This window comes from Thamnophis elegans, chromosome 1 (genome assembly GCF_009769535.1).
Source record: "Thamnophis elegans isolate rThaEle1 chromosome 1, rThaEle1.pri, whole genome shotgun sequence".
NCBI lineage: Eukaryota > Metazoa > Chordata > Lepidosauria > Squamata > Colubridae > Thamnophis > Thamnophis elegans.
In genome coordinates this window covers 36,700,109-36,717,208 of record NC_045541.1, presented here as the reverse complement: position 1 = coordinate 36,717,208, position 17,100 = coordinate 36,700,109, and the positions used below count along the sequence as shown (strand labels likewise).

The window sequence follows — 17,100 nt, the reverse complement described above, 5'->3', positions numbered from 1 at the left end:
CTTCATCTTAGCTGTTACAATGTAATAAGGGTTAACCAGAGAGGCAGTTTCTGTAAGTAGCGCAATAAAGATTAGGCTAGAAACAACACCGGAATGTTTCCTTCCTGCCTTCCTTACAGGATTAGCCCTGTAAAGTGGGAAAAAACAAAATGAGATTTCTTCCAACAGCCAATTCTCCAAACTGCTTAGAAAGTTAACAACCGGTTCTCCCGAATAGGTGTGGTCCGGCTGAATCACACCACTGCTTCCCACCCTGTCACTACAAACCTTGGCTATGTTGCCAACCTGTCGTTTTTTTATATTCATTTTTTTATCAGTATTTTCTACTTACAACTAACTCTTCATGCTTTAAAAAATTATTTGCCATTTTACTTTTCTCATTTGGATATGTGGCCTTCAGGATATCCAGAACATTTTTTACTGGCAATGTAATCTGACTATGAAATAAAACACCTCTGGGGAAGAATAGAATGCATTTCCTTGTCCAGTGAATAATCACAACCTGTCTTTTGTATCATACCGCTGGCTCCTACAATTCCTAACCAACTGGCCTCTTCTGATACCCACTCTGAGCAGTGGTAGTTTATTCTACAAGCCTTAGATAAATAGCCATGACTTTGGACAAGTGATTCCCGCTGTGTCAGCTGCCACTACAGCCTAATGAAAAGAGATTTATTTAGAACTGAGTTAGATGTTATTAATAATAATATAAAAAAAGCTTGCAATTTTCTTCTACCAGAATATTTTTTTCTTTTTCACTTGTCAGTTTTACCTAAATTCTTGCAGTTTCCCATCACATGTACATCAGTTCCAACCGTAGTCAAATTTCACTGGGTGCTGCCATAAGATGTAGAATGTTAGCCAAACATAACAGGTTACTGTCCTTCAACAATTAAACAGACAAAACAATTTTAAAAAGAAACAAAAACACTCGTGGAAGAGAATGTCCAGGTCCTGCATCTACATTTCTGACAGATGTTGAGATTCACAGGTTAATGGCAGATCTCAGGATGCTAAATTTACCAGGAAATTCAAATTCAAGGCAAATTTAAAAGTGTGCATTTTAGTAGATACTTGAACTGGCATCTGATGACGTATAAAGCTTTAAGTTACAGCGGTTAAACCTGTTTGTTCAAATCGTAGCTAACATTCTTATTTTTGAGAAGGGAAAAACAAAAAGAAACCAGCAGCAAAACAGACTATTTGTGATGTCAATTTGTATGGCCAGATTTCAGCATTGTACTTTCCGGCTGTTGATAATCTCTTATCTAATTGTGGAGGTGGACTTTATGCTGAATTTAGATGGGTATATGAATGATTTGGCCTTTATCAGCATGTTTGTAGCTTTCTCCCACTTGCAAGACAGCACAGGATATCTTTGTGGGAAACAAAGTGTTTACATTCACAAAATAGTGAGTGGGTGTTCAAGTTCGGTTAACATGAGGTCATGTTCCTCTGGCTGAGATTTTTACTCTCATTGAGATTAATTCAGTATTGAAAAAATGGAAAGCTATGTCTAGTATGCTAGATGCAAGGCTGCTTAAATACAGTTGCAACATAATGTTATGGTTAAATGCTAGTCTTGTGTGGGTATAACAGCTTTATTTTGATTCTGGTAGTATGGGAACAGTTTTACAGTTTGCAACATCATTCTACTTAAGATGTCCAGTTCTATTCTTCTAGCCTCATAGCTTGCTTTTCATGCAAACAAATGAACTAATACACATGGGAGAACTACAGTTTCTTGTGGCCATTTGTAGTGCACAGCAGAATTCAGTATGATTTTTACCCATGGCAAGCAAGCAATTTATTCTCTCACTTTCTTTTCTTATTTATGAGGGAAGAGGAATGGAATCAAGGAAGTTTGAGTGGTGGAGTGGAGGTGTGGGAAAGAAGTTTGGTTAGATCTACTCACAGTTTGCTTCAAAACCACCTACTGTTGGTATGCAATAACCCACAAATTAATGGCTTGGATGTGACAGTTTTCAGGAATGTAGCCTCATTTGAGACAGAGTTCTTTGTGGCAACTTAAGACTTTGATGCCCTGTAATTCTTGCAATCAGTTAAAAGCTATTGGCTACTTCAAACAGTTTGTTATCTTCATTTTATTTTTTTCTCCTTTTTATAAGGAATATACTATAGTTTATGTTCCGACTTTTGTCAGAGTTTATTGAGAGTAAGTGTACGTTTCCCATGTACTGATCAGCAATTAGTGTAGGAGACAACAAACAAATTCATTAAGAGGGGACATGGAAATAAATTCTATGGTAGCTGAGCAAAAAAACTAGCAAATCTCAGATATATTGGCTTGATTTGTGCTAAGCAGAAATGTGATTTACTTTGCTTTGGCTTATTAGGCAAATATAGCCAGTTGCAGTTTATTCCACAAGCCTTGCAGAAATTCGGACTATGACTTTGGACATATGACCTTGTTTCTTGCTGCTGGGGGCCTAATGACAAGAGAATTATTTGGAACTGAATTTGATGTTATTAGGAACAATATAGAAATGCTTTGCATTCTCTTCTTCTAATTTTTTTCCCCTTTTTAACGGCTCAGTTTTATGTAAATCCCCGCAGTTTTAAATCAAGTACCTGTCAGGTCTAACTTTAATCAGTTTTGTAGGGGCTGCTGTAAGATTCGGTATGTTAGCTAAACGTGTCTTTCAACAATTGAACAATAGAGATTGGAAAATCAAAGAAAATGGGAGGGTGGTAACTGAGGTAAAGTGTTTGACTCAAATTAAGGTGGCCCTATTGCTATCTATTGAGAAATTAAAAGTTGTGTCAGATGTTATCAGTCTTATATAATATCCACTTAGTTTGGCTGGAAGAAACACTGTCTCGCTACTCGTTACCTTTTATATCTGTTCCAGGTTTAAGGTATATAGAACTATCCTTACAAAAAAAGGTGGAAGTAGTTGTGTCATGATGGTCTTTAGAGCATTTTATGATTTAATTTCAGGAAGTAAAAATTGGTCCAGGACACTAATGTTAATGTTTTTCAAACAGAATCATGAGTTTACTCATTTCAATATGTGATAATTGGCTTTGAATAGTCATTCATATCAGTTTACCAGAATGTAAATGGATGGTTTCATTGTTAAATATTTCTTGCATATCTTTATATGACTGATTAGACGAATGTATTTAGATAGGCCTGCAATATTTACTAGTATTAGATCAGAGTGACTGACAGTTGGAGGCATGATCAGGTGGTGCCTCATTCTAGTTAAAAGACAAGTTGGAGTAGATGAATTACAATGAGTTCGAACTCCTTTTCGGAGGGGGTAGTCTAGTCATCCTTTGCTAACCCAGAGTGCTCCCCATATGCTGGATTTCATTCCCAGAATGTTTAGTGTTCATCCAAATTGACTGGGGTTTATAGGTTATAAAGTCCTTGTGGTCACTAAAAGTTGACAAATATTTGATGATACATAATAAAAAATAATAGGACTATCTAGATAATTGATTTATTGGTCTCTAATGAAGATCAATGATGTTTGATATCTGTCTAGAGAAAACAGAAATTGAAAAAAAGAGCTTGTTCTGTTCTCTTGATAGCTGCTGAAATAAAATAGATACATGAAAGGTGAGGAATCCTCCACCAGTTTATACATAATCTTATATATATATATATATATATATATATATATATATATATATATATATATATATATATATATATATATATATATATATATATATATATATATATATATATATGGCTATATGTATGTTCCAGCATTTTTCACAATTGTTTGTCATGTCATTGGAGGGAGAAAGGAGAGCATGGGTTGTTAAGGAGAGCAAGTGCAGCATCCTAGAGCAGCAATTGTTTGTGATATCAGTTTCTTCGCAACTGCCTCTGGAAAGCCAGCCATGACGTTCGCCCATCAGTGGACCAATGTGGAAGCGCTTGATGGATTTGGAGCAAAGTGCCAGGATTGTAGACAGGGCAGGAAAGAGGAGTGCATGGGAGGGGGCAGAGAGTGGGCAGGGATGATGGACATGGGAGTAGGGAGAAGAAAGGCCACTCTCAATTCTTCACTGTCAAACAAACACTTCAATGTCTATAAATAGCAACGCCGGATTATCAGCTAGTCTGGAATAAAGGAAAAGGGAACTATTTTTCTATGGCTAAAGTGATACAATTGCCAGAAATAGGTGTAATTGGAAATTGTAATTTCCAGTTGCATAAACCATATGTGATGAGCTTATATATTTCCTCCTATCTGCTCTTCCTCTTACAAATCAGAAGAAGGCACTGAAAATACCATGCTGACACTTTAAAAAACTGCTGTCTAATTCATAATTAGAGCAGGAGTAAATCTAACATCATGATTTAATTCAAGCTTGTTATTAACTTTATTTTTAAATTTCAGTGCATTCTTAGGTCTCCTCTCTCCCCCCCCCCCAGTTGAGCAATAGAGAAGTGAGGGAATGGATGATGGGGAAGAACGGATCTTCTAAGGTTTTCACATGCTGTTTTCTTCACCACAACCACATTGATGCGACTCAGTTGAATTTTTGTGTGTGTTTGTACAAATATGTGCATTTATGAGTGAAATAGGAAGTCAGTCCCTCACAGGATCAAATGCAAAATATAGTAGACTTTCAATAAAGATTTATTGCATAAATCTTTAAATATTGCATGTATTGTTGTTCCTTTTGTTGAATGACTTTTCAATTATTATTTTTGAATGAATTACCTATTCTTCCAGTTCTCCCTCCCTCCTTCCCTCCCTCCCTCCCTCCCTCTCTCGGAATATGAGAACGAAAAGGACAATCTAGTAAGCAATGATTAGATAATAGGTCCATTTCAAAGACAAACCAAGCAACCTTACACTTAGCCAAGCCACATCCTATATTACCAAACAGCCAACAAGCATTTTATTGTTCCCTTATCAGTGTATAAATGCAGCACGTCACTGTACATGATAGAAAGGTGAAAGCAGAAAAAAGCTATAGTTGTGGACTTGTCAAGACTTGATGCTCTAATTCTTTGCTGTTTGAGTAGTTAACTCTGTCATTTGAGAGCAGAAGCAAAACGCTCCTTTTGGATGGCATATTATATAAAGGTAGCCCTCAACTTAGGACCACAATTGAGACCAGAATTCCTGTTGCTGAGCAAGACAGTTAAGTGAGTCACGCCCAATTTTACCCATGGTTGCTAAGGGAATCGTGGCAGTTAAGTACATCTCACGTTCGTTAAGCAAAGCTGACTTCCCCTATTGATTTTGCTTGTGGGAAGCTGGCTGGGAAGGTTGTACATTGCGATCACATGAAGCTGGGATGCTTCCACCATCTTAAATGCATGCCGGTTGCCAGTGTCCAAATTTTGATAATGTGACCATGAAGTTGCTTTAACACTTGTAAGTGCAAGATCCAGTCATAAGCTACTTTTTTCATGCTGCTGTGACTTTGAACGATTGCTAAACAATTGGTTGTTAAGTCAAGGACTATCTGTAATTTTACACTGCTTTTGGTTTGACAGAGATTACAGTTAGGGTGGCCACATTCCTAAAAGGGCTTCTCTGTAGTTCTAACAGTATTCTCAATAAAGACAATCACTCAGGCATAGATGTCGGGGGAAGGCAAGCAGGAAGAAATAAAGAGAGCATCATTGCAACATCACAGTATAAGCTTCATAGCTTTTGAACATGCATTGTGAAGTTGCACATGTGTACAAAAGGACTAGAACTTGCACCGTGATGATGTGTCACCGTTTTTGTCATTTGGGCAAAAACCTTGGACTTTTCAGAGGCCTCAAACTCATACCAATGCCAAACTCATACTAAACTCATACCTGTTTTGAGATGAGGAAAACTACATCTGTAGAACATTCGCTTCCCCCCTGAGTTTTAAAAATGGAAAACAAAGAAAACCTTGAGGAATTGAATTGTTCTAAATACAACCCATATCTTATATCAGTAGGGATGACTGAAGCATAAGTCAAAGAATTGATTGCAAAGAGGCAATGTTCAAGGCATGGTTTGAGGAACTTACAGTATATAATATAAATTTATGATGAGACTGTAAATGTCATATTCAGCCAATTATTCTGTTGTCCCTAAGATAACTCAACCTTTGCTTATCTATTCTCTGTCTATATTGAACGTGGATATGCCCAGGCTACATAGGTATCATAGAGCGCAATGTGACTCTGTTGAGTTTTCTGTGGTTGCCTATGTCTACCAAAACAAAGGATGAGGAGCATCTGCCTTTGCCTTTTTATCCATCATCAAGGTACTACCTGAAAAAACACAGAAGTCCTTCATATAGGATTTCAGTGTGAGAAAATATATCCAGTCTGTTTATTCATTGCCATTTAGCATTCTCTGGCAGGAAAAGTTGAAATGAATGGACTGTCCTTGGTCCACCCAGACCAAGGATGTTTGCCCTTCGGTCAAGTTTGTTAACAAAAATGAAACCCTTCTTAGTACCTTTTCAAGAAGAAATCCTCTGCAAGGAGCCTTAAGGATAGTTTATGTTGTGTGTGTGAATTTATTCTTTCTGTAGAAGTGGGGTGGGGTGAATTCTTTAGGATAATTATATACTCTTTATTTTAGGGTTTATCTTTTACCATGTAAATCCTGATTGCTGTTATTGCTTTGATTAGTTGCAAGCTGAGTGGACTTACTGTGGCAGTTTCTGCCACCGTTCTTGCCTTGGTTTAATGCTGTATATCTTGGATTTTGTCCAGTCTGGTTGATCTCACAGCATATATGCTGGAGTACTATTTGCTGGGTTTTCACTATGAATGCTCACTAGCTGGTCTTAAACAATGGACTCAATTTAGAGCTGCAAGCAGACTTTCCAGTTCTACTCAGAAACACTACCCTGCACAGCTTCTACAATCAGCTAGATATCTTAGCACATAATGATCCCCCAAATTCAGAAAGGGTCTATCTATAGCCAGATTCAATGCTCGCTCAACAGCCTTTACTCAAGGGAAATATCAAAGATCCCCTTTGAACAGAGATTGTGTCCGTGTGATGGAGGAATAATTGAAACTATGGAACACATTGTTCTGTATTGTCCCTTCCACACATGTTCTACATTGCCCCTTCCTGCTCACCAGGAATTATTATTTCCAATCTTTACTAAGTATCCTGGTCACTTGTTTTGTCTTAAATTGTTATTACTGGATCAATCTGATTTTATTTCCTTGATTACAGCCAAGTTCTGTTCTATAGTTTGTACAGTCAGCCATAGTATTTCCTCTAATCCTTTTAAGATATCTTAGAAAAATTATATTTTTCCTTTTTATTCTAATTTAACAGTGACTTTTGAGTTTTATCTACTATATGACAGAATAAAGATTGATTGATTGATTGGTTTCCCAGGACCACATACACAATATATTGTATATGTCTCCAGATTACATGCACTCTGTAGTAAATTCTCAGACCATACAATGGTGAAATACACATACAATGTGAAATACATTCTAGTTCCTTAGAAGTTCTCTCTGTTTCTAGTATAGGTGTAAAATTAATCCTTTTAATTTTAGATTTTAATGCTTCTTTGGTACTTTAATAAATTACATCACTGCTTATAGTGAAGACGTTATGTTTCTCATCCAAGAAGCTTCTACAACGAAAAATGAAATGTCTTCAAAGAAAAAAATAAAGTCCAGTTGTATTTTGGAAAAAAAAAAAGGATTTTTGAGGCAACCATGACCTGAATGACTGAGAATCTCCAGACATTCAGCAATATTATTTAGTTCTTTTAAGTAGCTGGATATTACCTGTTTTTCAAAAAATACTTGAAATAAAAGGATGCAGAAAACCCCACAGGCTAAGACTGGTTAAGAGAATTCTGTTCAACTTGATTTTAAATTATGGTAAGATTCATGTAATGCTTACATCACAATATAATACAGAGCAATGGATCTAAGCTTTATAAGAAACCTAGTGATCTTTCCCCCCCTCTCATGTAACAAATTGAAGATGGTTTTCTGCCAGTAATAGTGCTACTAAATAATAGGAGCCATTATTCAGGCATAAGATATAGTTTGGAAGTATAGTATTTCAAGTCAAAACACAATGCTAGCTAATATTATATAAATTCATAATCTTTTGCTTGAGAGATAAAACAAAACAAACACAATCACAAATGTAGAAGCAAGTTTGATTGTTTTGAAGATATTAATTTACAAGCTCCAACAAGGAGCTATTCACTGGAGTCTCATACTTAATACCGATTGAGAGATACCATAGATCACAATTCTCAGTTCCTTTTCCTTGAAACCCTATATCCAAGTAAGTTCTGGCAATACAGTGAGGGGAATCTCTTTTAATAGCCTAGTATAGCTTCTGAGACCATAGTTCAAGGTGTGTTATGACTTGGTTGTCAATAGCAATACTTCTATCTATCCTTGAAGCTTTGTGTATCCCAGGAATATAGTCCAACAAAAGATTAAAAGCAAGGTCTCTCATCTGTGGCAAAGTATAAAAAAAACTAAAAACAAGAGGAAGACACAATCAAGTGCAAAATAACAAGATGGAAAGAAATGGGGGCAGGAGAAGGCTTGGAAGAGGAAGGCATCATTTGCTGTTGGTGATCTTCCATCTACCATATCACTTAGCAATTGGAATGGAAAGAGGATGTTTGTAAATAACAAAACAGAGCCCACAAGAACAGTGGCCTGAAGGGAAGCTATTTTCAACCAGAAAAGCTAAGGAATGGACTCGGACAGGAAAGTGGAAAACACGAGAAAGAATAAATGAGTCACACACAGGATTGACAGAGTGAGCAATTCACCAGACCATCAGGTGATCATTAGGGATATAATCATTTCCTGCCCTTTTATCTAAAATCTAAGTAGATCAGAGGGGAGGAAAGAACATAGCAATTTAACAAACAGACAGGATTACAAATGTGGGGCTGAATTTCTCTTTCTGTTTTCAAAGGGTGAGAATTCAGATACAAAACTATGAAGGCTATTTGAGTTTAAGAAGTGAGCAGGTGCTTTGCCCCATAACTTTGTATAGGCAATGTTATTTATCTGGGGACCTCTTAGTCCCTTGTTGGGAGGACAGGAGTATTTAACAAGTTGCATCTTCCTTTTCCCCAATGTTATCCTTTCCATTAAGTTTCAAGTTAGCAGTAACTATTATAACTTCATTCCATACTCCATTACAGGAGTGAAATCCAGCAGATTCTGATAGGTTCTGGAGAACCAGTAGTGGAAATTTTGAGTAGTTTGGAGAACCGGCAAATGCCACCTCTGGATGACCCAGCAGTGGGGTGGGAATGGAGATTTTGCAGTATCCTCCTAGAATGGAATGGGAATGGAGATTTTGTAGTATCCTTCCCCTGGAATGGGGTGGGAATGGAGATTTTGTTGTATCCTTCCCCACCACGCCCACCAAGCCACGCCCACCAAGCCACACCATACCCATCAAGCCATGCCCACAGAACCAATAGTAAAAAAATGTGAACTTCACCACTGCTCCCATATCTCATAAAAGGCAAAATCTTTATTTCTAATAAGCTTCCATCACTTCTTCTGCTTTGTGAGTGCTAGGCTCTTTTGTCTATTTCAGAATAGACTTTTGAGAAGCCTAAGAATAATCCACTGGAATGGATTATTAAATAAAATTAAATAAATAAAAATAATAGGTATATGATTTAAGACGCAGGGCATTGTCTTCCAAAGTTATAGTGGATCAAGGGGCCCCTTTCTCCCATGTAAAACTAAGGGAAAAGCAATAATTGTGAGATTGTATTCTTGATCCTCAGAAGAATATAAGTCTATGTGACATTTTAGAATACACTTCTAATTGGTGCATATATAATTGCTGCTTTAGAAACATTTTTCTATTTTGTAGAAGGAAATTGGGATTAATTATTGCTCAGTATGCTGGGATCATATTTATATTTCAGATTGAATGAATCTTGTGTATTTATATCACCTGTATCCATGGGGGAGGATCAAACAGGCAAGATAGCGTCATGTTATCACAATTGAATCTCTCTCACACTTTGTATATGGGTGAGAGATCAATATATCGAAAAGGAGTGGGCTTCAGATCAGGATGGAGTGAGCATCATCTTGTCTGCTTCTTGTGTATGCTCCTGAACTCTTTTATTTTTTAAAATAAATAAAACTTGTGACATCGTTGCCTGGGTGGTCTTAGCGAATCCCAGGGTCAGGATGAACATTTTCTGAACCTGAGAAAGTAACATGCAGTGCCATCAAAAGAAGTCTCATCACTTTTCTTCTTTTTAGTGAGGCAAAGAGAAGGCTTTGTACAGTAGATGCTGCCCACTTATCTTTTAGATCAAGAAGATGATTACAGCTCAGTATAGTATGACTCTTAGTGTTACTCAATCCCAAGCAGTAGAATTACAGGAAGGAGGACAAGTCACAGACATCTTCAGGCTAAAATATGAATCATTTAGTGCAAAGCTTTCCTGGTAAAATTCAAAGGAATAAAGGTGTGGGAAAGAAGTTAAGAAAGCAATGCCGGAATAGTACAAAGTAAAAGGGTGGAAAAATCCAAATTTGCTGGTAGTTTTCTAATCACTAAAAGGAAACCCTTCATTTCTAACTAAAAATCTGAAGCAAGTGATCCTCTGAAAAAATACTGCTAATTCCCAGCCAGGTTAGGCAAATGGTAGAACCAGTTCTGAAATATCCTTTATGATTTATAAGAACTGCCAACAAATCTTTTCTCCTCAACTTTTAACCTAAGGAGACATTTCGCAAAAAGTAATATACAAAGGCGATTTTCTGCCTGCATTGGCTTAAATCGCTAACAAAAATATGGAGGCTCATTAGTCATAATTCATCTTGCATGCTTTAGTTCTGTCACTGTGGAATTTCACTATTCTGGCAATTCCAGGAATGTTATAATAGAGTTGTACTCAAATACCCAATGAAGGAGATTTCCCACTCTCACCCCCAGGCAGTAAACCACCTTTATACAAACTCCACATAAAAGGTTAATCTGAAAGATGGGACAGTTCTTGTAGTGACCTGGCTTTCTGATCTCTATTCTTATTAGCATAATGATGTTTTATGGCTAGATTATACCTATGGTTTATTTCAGCCAACTTTGGATTTCAGTCAGTTTTGGAGTTTATGCCTGTTGTGCCATCTTGATATTTTAGATCAGGGGTGTCAAATGGATGTTGTTACGGCCGGGTCACATGACATATCGGGACTTTCCCCCTCTTTGCTAAACTGGGTGCGGGCGTGGCCAGCATGTGACGCATCCAGCCCACGGGTTTGACAGCCCTGTCTTAAATGAAAGGCAGTGGGCTAGCTTCTAGTTAGCTTGTGGTTGACATGTCAGTCACAAGCATAAGCATTTTAGGCTAATCTGCACCAGAAAATCACAGTTTCTCAGAAGTGAGATGCTATCTTGTCATAAAGCAGAATACATTGATTATTCTGCTTTCATTCTGCTTCTTATATCTGTCTAAAATCTATCTATGAGCCGTGCATTCCCTGAGTTCCACATTGCAAAGGGCAAGAGATTTATTTCAAAATGCTGCCTTTGGCCTTTCTAGCTTTAAATGAACTGCTATTTGTTATGATATCAGTGACGCTTATCCTAGTGTACTTAAGTTCTTAAGTAATATGGTGGCAATGTTTGGACCATGTGTGTTTATGTGGGGGGCATCTGTGGCCCCTTGAATTCTTATCTACACTAATTTCCACATGAGAAGATTCTTAGTGCTGTTGCTGGTTGAGGGTATATGTTGTTGCTTTTTGGGAAAGTGGCAGTTTGTAAAACTGAGGGCATAGTGTTTGAATGGAAAGCAGGATGTGAAAAGGACTACAGCTCCAGCATAGCTGACCATTGGCTATGCCAGCTGAGATTGCATTTCAGGGCTAGGAGTTCCCTACTACAGGCATAACAAAGCAAAACCTTTGTGACTCTTGACATGTGGTGACGTAGTCCTGCAATACTAGTAGAATATGGGTAGGAAGCCACCTGTTTTCAGATAAATTTAGGGGGGGGGAGGCGGCCTAACCACACAGAAGACTTTGGATCTGGAGTGGCTATATTTCTGCCAAAAGTCCAGCGTTACCAGAGAGGGAGAGGGCAGAAGTAATACAGGGGGTTGTATGTATGAAATACAGAATTGGGAGCTGTTCTGGATGTATTGATTAAGAATGGGCATTTTCCCCTGCTATCATTTCCTTTTAAATATTTCATTAGTGATGCTTTTCAGTCAATATTTTACATTCATTATGTTGCTTTCACATGAGAAAATCCATATCATTATGGACAACAGATTAGAAGCCAAGGATTTAAATTGTTAACCTCAGTTTGTATATCGTGATCTGCCAAAATCAGAACATAATCCCCTACTTGCAGTAGACTTAATATGGTTCTCATTTTAATGCTTATATTTCTTTGGTGAATGTAGGGCCTTTAAATGTAGGTCCACAGTTATTCCTTTGCTAACACTTCAGGAGAAGAATTAACACAATTAATAGAGTTTCCATGATCCATACGTAGGTTTTTAATGTTCTTTTGGCTTTCAAAAAGTGCCAATATATATGTGTGTGTGTGTGTGTGTGTGTGTGTATGTGTGTGTGTGTATCTCCCATCTGCAGATAAATTCACCCATCCGAAATGCCATGGAAAATGTGCCACCTGCGGATAAACACATGGAAAATTTGATGGATGATGCATTTTCATGGCATTTTGGTTAAAAATTTTAGGGTCTGCTTATCCTATGTATGTATGTATGTATGTATGTATGTATGCATGTATGCATGCTTGTATATATGTGTATATGTGTGTGCGTGCGTGCATGCATGCATGTATATATGACCTCTCTTCGGAAGGAAAAAATTGTCCTAATTTTACCTGGCTAGATTTGTATGTACAAACAGTAGCCTGAGCTGCACAAGAAGAAAAAAGTGTACATTTAGTGAAGTCCTGAAATGTAAAGGACTTAATTCTGCGCAGTGCTGTATATAGTGCATATCACATATTTAAATTAGGAATAGTGAACTAGTTACCCTTAATATAATTTGGACTACACATTTTCTGTATTTGGCTAATAGTCAGGGACTATTATAGTCATATGTATGTAAAACATCTGGAAATCATCAGGTTTCATCCTTGAAGAAACAGGTTCCAGATCTATGACTTAATTTGTTGGTTCAGTATAAAAACATAGCAGGAATCAATTAAAAGTTTTACGGAATTCATTGGCAGATTTGAAAAAAAAAATAGAACAGCCCTTTTCTGCTTTGTCTTCCCAGGAAAAATGTATTTAAACAGAAGATTCTTCAGAATCTGGAGGTCCTGGTAGAAATTCTTAGATTAAATTAGATTAGATTGACAGACAGACAAGAGAGCGCTTGTGTTTTCTTTCCTAATCAGCCATCCTATTTTATTCATGGATATTTTATTACAAATTCTGGCAATTATTTTTAGAGCCCCAGGTTGATGCAGACCATTGTAACAGTAAAAAAGCAGGTAGAATCTTTTCTATCTTTTGTAGTGAACCATGCAAAATTTTATATAATGATATCTGTCTGTAGTCTCCAAGGCTCATCTCTCCCAGTAAATTAAATGCAGGCATAACTATATATAAAGGAAATGTCTGTATTGACTAACTGTCTTTCTGACTTTATATGTGCTACTCAAATTTTTATGAAATTCCTTTGGGGAAGTATATGTGCCAGTGGTGGGCCAGTCAGAGGTGGCATTTACCGGTTCTCCGAACTACTCAAAATTTCCACTACCGGTTCTCCAGAACTGGTCAGAACCTGCTGAATACCATCTCTGGTATGTGCAGATTCCAACATATGTTATGTATGGTCTCATTTTTCTGTATTGTTTCTCTTTTCTTTGCTATGATAGGTTTTTGATTTCTAATAAAGAACAAGGTTTGTTCTTCTCAGATGGCAGTTTTACTTTGGAACTCTGTGGGATACAGTTCCCCTTAACAACATTTGTTCTTCCATGTGCCCTATAATGTTCTTTGTATGCATCTTAAGCAAATGTACACATCGCTGTGTATTGTCATTAAATTTTCAACTTTGATAGCTTTGATACTATATAAGAGCTATTTAGGGGGGTTCCATTTGAAGCATTAATTTATTTTGGCTAAAATAGAATCTCATCCACATATGTATATCACAGTAAATCTGTTTACTTCTGCAATACTGCAAGCTTTTTTCCTCTCTTGCTGCAACAGATTTATATGGCTCTCTTTTTAAATGTTGTATACATTGGTGGAGAATCGTACTTTATGCTACTTTAACGATGAATTGCGCATGGGTTTCAGTCTTGCATTTCTAAGTAGATAAAAGCATGTATTAGTTATTGGACATTTTATGTAGCAGTAATATATGATAGGAGAGAAGAAAAAAGAACTCTACTTGAATTACCCACAACTTCATTCTCTAGTTTTACCCTATGTGAAAAACCTCTCAGCCTTGACATTGTTTAACATGAGCCATATCTTAGATTAGAGGGTGGGGAGGGGAAGGAATCTTTCATTGCTCTTTTGCAATTTTTTTCTTGGAAAGCTTTGGATAAACTCTGTTAACCATGAAGGGTGGGGGGATCACATAACTGTAACCATGTTGTTCTGCTTATTTATACTTATTCATATGCAACCTCTCTGAACCTTCAGCCTCTGAACCTTGTGCTCACCCAGATTTGCTTTCTCTTTATTCACAGAATGCCATGAACTTGCCTCCTGACAAAGCAAGGCTACTCCGACAATATGACAATGAGAAGAAATGGGAGCTGATTTGTGATCAGGTACATATAGCAGCCCAAGGGCACTTTAAAGATACAGAGTCTCTCCTAAGCTGGTTTTACAAGCACTGTTCCAAGGTTGTGGTAAGAGGATAAGAGGTTGTGATAACATGGGAATCTGCCTTGTACCAGGACCAATTATTTGTCTCTTAAGGCAGATAATTGCTTATTGTTGGCTAGAAAGCAAGGAGCATTTTTCCATTTTGCCAATAATTGGGTCAATTCCAGGAATAGAATCCAGAATTTTATGCTTGTGAAGCATGCACTGTCCTGCTAAGATTTGTACTTCTCCAATTGTGGTACCTTTTGAAATTATCACAATAAATAGAAATATCTTTGGCTTCTGCTTGGCTTAAAAGCCTCTTCCACATCTCTCTTTCTCTTTCTACACACTCACACACACACTCACACACACACACTTACCTTTGTCCCAAAGTGCTTTTTCAGGAGGCAATTGGACTTTCTTGCTTTTTTTTTTTTCCTTTTGAAGACTTTTCACTTCTCATCCAAGAAGCTTCTTCAGCTCTGACAGGATAAGTGGAGAATGGAAGGATTTATATTCCTTGCATATTCCCAGATCCTTAAATCTTTCCATTCCCCACTATCCTGTCAGAATTGAAGAAGCTTCTTGGATGAGAAGTGAAACATTTTCAAAAGAAAAAACAGAAAGTCCAGTTGTGTCCAGAAAAAGCAGAATTGGGACAACCAGGACCTGGATGACTGACAATCTCTACAGATACAGCATTTTGGGGTGTATAGACGCTATTTGGAAAATATGTCTTTACTTTAGCTCTTTGCCACAGATGATCCAGATGTGTTCAGCTTTTCCCACCCTAAAGCAAGCATCACACGTAGGCTTACTCTGTAATGATCATAGTTATCATCATTATGATTAGGCGTAAAAACCATCTTGGGCCTAGGCAAAAGAGAAGAAGTAGTCCATTTGGAGAAAAGTCTCGGGAAGCTGCAGAATATGTCATGCTCAAGATGTTGATGCCGATTGAAAACAGCAGAAGAGAAAATAGTTGAAATAACACTTGTGAACCCTAAATTTCTAAAATCCACCTGTATTGCATCACTTCAAGTTCAGAGCAGCTCAGAGCTGAAGCCCTAATTCAAAGCATCTTTCCCATCTACCGTATTTTTCAGAGTATAAGAAGCACCTTTTTCCCTCAAAAAAGAGGGTGAAAATCTGGGTGCGTCTTATACACTGAATACAACATTTTTGGCCTCCTGAAATCCCGCCCTCTTTGAAAAAATGGCCGTGCATAGCCTTTAGGAGGCTTCCAGAGTGCTCCTGGGGGCTGGGGAGGGCAAAAATGAGCGAAAAATGGGCCGTTTTTTTTGTTCCTTTTTGCGCACCCCCCCCCCCCCCCGCCTGGGCCGTTTTTGGGAGGTCCGCAGAGTGCAAAAACTTTTTTTTAAATTGGCCTCTTCAAAATCTTGGTGCGTCTTATACTTCGAAAAATACGGTATGTACTTGAATATGTTAGAGGGTTTTTTTTGTTCTGGATTTGGATTTGGGGGTCTTTTTTTATCCTCCTGGCATTCTTTCTGTGTGACATGGAATAGAGATGGATTAACATTCCAAACATGCAGCACAGGCTTTCACTTTTTCTTCTTTCTTGACCCAGTGACCTTGCCTCTGAAAATGATACAATCAGGACAAATTTTAGTTCATTCCGTTACTTTACGAGGTTGCTGGCTGTGACTTCCCTTGCCTGGAATCTGCCTGTCTGGTTTCTGCACAGGTAAAGCTGCCATGCTTAATTTAAGTCAGTGTTTCTCAACCTTGGCAACTTGAAGATGTCCGGACTTCAACTCCCAGAATTCCCCAGCCAGCATTCGCTGGCTGGGGAATTCTGGGAGTTGAAGTCCGGACATCTTCAAGTTGCCAAGGTTGAGAAACACTGATTTAAGTATTCCGCAGCCCAGGCAAGAAAGGGGTATGACTTAATATAGGTAGCCCTCATTTAACAACTGCCTTGTTTATTGACTGTTCAGAGTTACAGTGGGGATGAACTTTGCATCCGGTCTTCGATTTACGACCTTTGCAGTTCTGTAAAGCAAACCAAAGCTAAAGCAAAAATCGTGATGTTTCCCTTAGCAGCTTCTTACTTAACCAGATTGCCAGTCCCAATTTTGGTGGGAAATGGATTTACCGTATTTTTTCGGAATATAAGGCACACCGTTACCTTCCCCCCCCCTGAAAGAGCGTGGAAATGTTGATGCATTTTATACACTGAATACAGCCGTTTTTGGCCTCCTGAAGCTCCGTCCCCAAATCCCATTCTTACGAAAAATGGGCTGTTTTTTGCAAGAATGGAGGATTTTTTTTGCCTTCCCACAGCCC

The 17,100-nt window shown here is 37.8% G+C and overlaps 1 protein-coding gene across 6 annotated transcripts in view; it reads left to right on the top strand.

The window, feature by feature from the left end:
* FMNL2 (formin like 2) overlaps nt 1-17,100 on the top strand; it is a 226,486-nt gene that overhangs the window by 115,777 nt on the left and 93,609 nt on the right. For all 6 annotated transcript variants that reach the window (XM_032211397.1, XM_032211412.1, XM_032211419.1 and 3 more), the window contains exon 2: nt 14,667-14,750. In XM_032211397.1, coding sequence (XP_032067288.1) covers nt 14,667-14,750 — 84 coding nt within the window. The remainder of the gene's footprint in view (nt 1-14,666; nt 14,751-17,100) is intronic.